The sequence below is a fragment of the Morone saxatilis genome, unplaced genomic scaffold, assembly GCF_004916995.1.
Source record: "Morone saxatilis isolate NCDOM2014 unplaced genomic scaffold, NCSU_SB_2.0 Contig12, whole genome shotgun sequence".
In the NCBI taxonomy this organism is placed as follows: Eukaryota; Metazoa; Chordata; class Actinopteri; family Moronidae; genus Morone; species Morone saxatilis.
The window spans coordinates 1113461-1118685 of NW_023339674.1; the positions used below are offsets into that span (position 1 = coordinate 1113461).

A 5225-nucleotide genomic window follows, 5' to 3' on the forward strand; every position below is an offset into this window, starting at 1 on the left:
GGAGGAAAAATAAGAATTCCTTCAATTACAATAGGGCCTTCGCACGTTCAGTGCTCGGGCCCTAATAAGAAAAAACGCCTCTTCAATATCATGTTTAAGACATTTCAAGGCCTTAAATTCAGATTATTGGATATTTTAACACCCTGTGGACACCCTGGGCCCTTGGTTGAGTGCTACATGTCCATGTGATGTTACATTTTGAAAAGGAAAAAGTGGAATTATATAGAAAATGTCTTATCTTATAGTCCCATTAAACACATGAGATTTTATCTCTGAAGGAGTCCGCAGTCTCTCCTCTGAAGGTCCAGATGGACAGTGGTCAGTCAGACTCGGCCAGCTGGCCTTTATCCTCGCAGACGATGACCTCGGTGAGACCATTAGGGTTAACTAATTCTCGCAAAACTAATGAATGAGAAAAGACAGGGACAGGATAAAAAATAGACACCGGGGAGGGAGGGAGGCAAAGTAATGAATAAAAACGAAAAAGGGCAGAGGGGAGGAAGTGTAGAAGGTCCCAGATTAAATCAGAAAGATTGGTGACTCAGGGAGCGACAACAGAAGGAGGATGAGGAAGAATACGGCAGGCGTGAACTGTGACTTTAATTTAGAAAATAAAAAACCTCAAACAGCATCACATTCATTCATCTCTCCTCTGCAGCAAACACAAGTTTAAAAAAATGTGCTTTCGCACATGTGAGCGTCACGATCCCCCTTTTTTAAACAAAGCTGGAAATAATAAAACCGGCACGGCTCTAATGACAAAAGGCTGATTGTGGTCAGAGTGTTGCAGGAACAGATGAGAGGAGGATTATAGGAGGATTACACCCATCTGATGACAACAAATGTAATTATTGTGTTACCAAAAAACAACAGAATAAAGATTGCTCTGAAATAGAAAATGATTGGACTAATTTGAGGGTTAAATGGAGTTTGACTCTGTGATGACGCACATAAGCCTACAGTTTTCTATTTAATTCAGCCTCCAAAAACACTTTTTGCAGCCTAATTTTAGAGCTCAAATGGGATTTTGCATCTTTTGACATTTCTCGAAAGACTGTGTGACCTTAACAGGAGTGGAAGTAACCAATTACAACTACTCACATTACTGTAATTAGGTAATTTTTTTGGGTACTTCAAGCCTGGACATTTACTGTCACTTAAGTAGTGTTTAATACACAAAAAGATTGCATAAGCATCCATGACACATTGAGCTACTACAGGATACTTACAGATTGGCCGTATATTCTATATATAAAAGATATCTTTTGGGCTTTTTTATGCCTTTATTTTGATAGGACAGGTGAAGAAAGACAGGAAAGTGGGGAGAGAGGGGTGACGACATGCAGCAGGTGGGTATGTGTCTGACAATAAAGTTGACTTGACTTGATACATGTTTTCATGTACTTACTATGTAATAACTTAGTACTTACTATCATTTCCTTATGGGTACTATACTCACACCTTGATTGCGTTATACTGTCTAGTTCCCCAGTTGGTTTTCATGTACTTACTAGGTAATAGTCAATACTACCATTTTTATATTTGTTTGTGGGCGGCTGAACAAAACTGTGTTTCCCATCGGTGGGTCAGTAGGGCTGGAAAGGTATCCTAAAATCCCTTCCAACTCTGGACGTTTTTATCTTTATTTCTAATGGAGTATGGGAATTTCCCAGGATGAGCGACCGACTGGAAAAATGGATGCAGATCAAACAGATGCGAGAATGACTCGTCTCCCAGAGAGCAGGACAGCCGGAGGAAAGGTAGCAAATAAAAAGGAATGAGAGGGAATTTTAACTGTTGCAACATCAACAAATCTCAGGGATTTGACTAAGACAGGAGAGACAGTCCCTGCCTTCATATGAGGCAAATTTGACTGATTCCATCCATATGGATATAATCACAACCTGCCCTCCAGCCCAGCATATACAGAACAGTTCTTGCAGGCGATCATGACAGTACTGTTTTATATATATATGAGTCAAACAACCTATCAAATACGTGGATGTGGCTATGAGGCAATTAACCTACAGTTGCAGATAAAATGAAGGTAAATGTATTTGGTATTTTCAGAAAATAGCTGCAAAAAGCACTGATGTTTCTTACATTTCATACTTCAGTCACATTCATACAGGTGTACAGTATGGCCTGAATTACTTGTCATTACTCATTATTAGTCTACAGATCTGATACGCTCATACCAACGCTGTATGCGACCTTCACCACCCAAAACACCTCCTCATGCGCTTAACGCTTTCAGTCCCTCCAGGAAGTTTGTTCATTGTAGTTTCCTGGCAGTTTTACCAATCATAGCCGTCCTCTATGCCAACTGTTGAGCCATACGTCACCAAAGTACAAACAATTGTATTCTCACTGGAACAATTTTCACCTTCTCCTGAAATTTCAATGCTAAAAAATGCATTGGAAATTTTTTTAATAAACTCCCACAAAATGTTGTGACTTTATTAGAAGCCAAAACAGAAGTTACAAAACTGCAGTTCTTCAAATGGCCACTAAAGGCTGGCTCCAGCAGTGAGTCAATCTCCATAAGGTCCCAACTGTCCAACTTTACAGCAGAAATAAACATGTTTATAGCCTGGTTCAAAAAACTGTTTTCGGTCTCTATAGCTAATTTCCTTGTTCATGACAACTGTCATGATGACACTTGTTTAAATTATTATATCAGGGCTGGAAGTTATACATAATTTACGACATGACCGCTTTGAGTGACAGGTCTCATGGTTTAGGGTTTCAAGACAGAGTGAAGACCTAAATAGACCTAAACAGACCTAAATAGCAGCTAAAGAAGAAGAAGAAGCAGCAGGAAGGGACATAAAAGATTCTCACCACTTGCCCTTGAGCAAATAGTTTACTTTTCAGGGATCTCACAATCTTATTGCGTGACTTATCCTCAGTGTATAAATGAAATGCTTCAGACCTGTTTTATAATCCCCTCTGATTTCATGGGAGGAATCACTCAGTGTTCTACAAGTGACCCCTTCCTAAATAAGAAGTTCAATTTCAATTGGCTTGACCTCAGGCGACCTGTACAAAACACTTGATGCACCCTTTCAAAGTGGTTTATCCTGATTTAAAATGATTCCATGAATAAGTAAAATTAAAAAAAGGGCTGTCACTTAACGGGTCGAGGACCATGAGAGAGAGAAAGAAAAGCACTTACATAATTGAAGGGGTTTTCAGTTGGAGATCATGTCGAGGAGCTTAGCCCAGTCATTTTTTGGGAGCAGGTTGCAGGGAAGCTGGTGTGAACTTCCTGCGAGCTCAGACGATGCCTCTGTCCTGACAAACGCATGCTAACGTGCACAATCTGTCTACGTGTCTTTGACTTTCTTTTATTTCCACACACCGGCACGCACACCCCCCACCTAAAGCACGAAACAGCGAATGTCAAGGTAGGTTCATTAAAAATATATAAGAGTGCGAGAGTTCCTAAAAGCTGGAGAGAGGAGGTCCTACTGGGCGAGGTGGGCGGCAGGTGAAAGGGGGAACAAGCAGGTCAGCTGTACATAAAATGAGAAAAGAGAGAGAGAACCGGGCTCTAAGCCACGTTTCAGCACACAGTCTGTTTTTATATAATCCTGAAGCTGTCAGGAGATTAGAAGGAATTTGATGCTGACGAGAGGGTACAGCCTTGTCGTCTTTACATCCAGATATGGCAGGAATCTGTCAGGTGTGACGAGCGTTGGCGCTCATGGCAAGTGACAGAGGAAATATGCAGCAACGTGTCTTTCACCCGGAATAACTGCAGATCATAATTTCACCAGTTTTGTCGACTGTTTCTTTGGTAGAAAGTAGCTCTAATGGAAATGGGTCACAGTGAGGTCCTGCAGTAATAGTGTTAGTGCAGTGTTAGCGAACATGCCACAAAGATGTTATATGATAAAAACTGAAATCTAAGTCATAAAACCCTCCTCAGCAATGTTGCGAAAAGCTCAGGCACATTCATCATGGCAGAAGCCTCAGAAACAGCTAACAGCTAACCAGGAATTAGCTTAGTTTTGAACTTGAATTAAACCAATTTATATGATTTTTGCAAATCTTGACACTCTTATGTTGATTGGTTGCACATAACACAAAGTTATATAGCATTTCCAAAGTTATACACTCTCAATTTCTATGTAAGCAACATCCACTGGACTGAATCTTGACATAAAACAGTTGAATTGCCTCAACGCAAACTACAGATTTTGGTGGACAAAAAAATATATCAAAGCCTGAATGATGTGTGCGTCTTTACACATGGTGGGTGTTCTTGGCTTAAGATGTAACGTGATTGTTAGCCTATCTATGCATTCAACACTATGCTTTATTATGGTGACGAAATGAATGCTAAGTTAAGGTTGATTTAGTTTAGTACTTAACTGTCAGTGTACAGTGCCTTGAATCAGGCGCACTGCAGTTCATGCTTCAGGAAGGAAGGTGCTGGCTCTCTGTATATACTCTAATCTGTTGTTCAAGATTGAATCAAAAAGTGGGAAGAACTGTACGCTGTGCACATGGAAGAGCATTTCCGAATGCTGTTGATTCTTTTTTACTTGCTGAGAGCACCACAAACCTTGAAAAAATAAAACCAAAACTCTATATGATCGATACCTCTAGAGGCGGTTAGTGTGACCCTTTAATACATTGTTAGCCTGACCTGACATGAGTGCACCTGCGTGTGTTTTCCACTGTAGCACACTGTACCTTGAGCAGAGTAGACCAGCTCGCTGTAGACTGTAGAGGGGATGATGGGGGCGGGAAGATCCTGCAGAAAACCTCTGAGGGCATCAGACAGAGACACCACATCATACGGGTCCAGATCCACTGAGACTGGATCTGAGAGGACAAAAGACACACATGAAGAGGAAATGTGAAAGATCGTGTATATGAGTCAGAACACTGTCAGTCCGACACTTTGTTCTAAAACAAGAAATCCCAACTTCCAGATGAACATTATTGTAAAATGCCAGATGTAAATATTCATGGTCCCACTGGTAGCCTGGTAACCAGACCGAATTGCTATTTCCTTTTATATAATTTATTCATTCTGACATTGTGTTCATGTTTCACTGAAAATGAACTGAGCTGAATTTATGAATGAATGTTAATGTCGAACCGTAGATTGTCGTGAGCTTTACTGAGCAAATTTATCAACTCAAAAAGTGAATTTACTGATAATGCTTATTTATATGAGATTTCAAACATGAATATAGCAGCAAACAACT

At 40.3% G+C, this 5225-nt stretch overlaps 1 protein-coding gene across 1 annotated transcript in view; it reads right to left on the reverse strand.

Moving 5' to 3' along the window:
• Positions 1-5225, reverse strand: part of LOC118321959 (phosphatidylinositol 3-kinase regulatory subunit alpha-like) — a 115887-nt gene that overhangs the window by 14423 nt on the left and 96239 nt on the right. The window contains exon 4 of the mRNA XM_035653534.1: positions 4705-4836. Coding sequence (XP_035509427.1) covers positions 4705-4836 — 132 coding nt within the window. The remainder of the gene's footprint in view (positions 1-4704; positions 4837-5225) is intronic.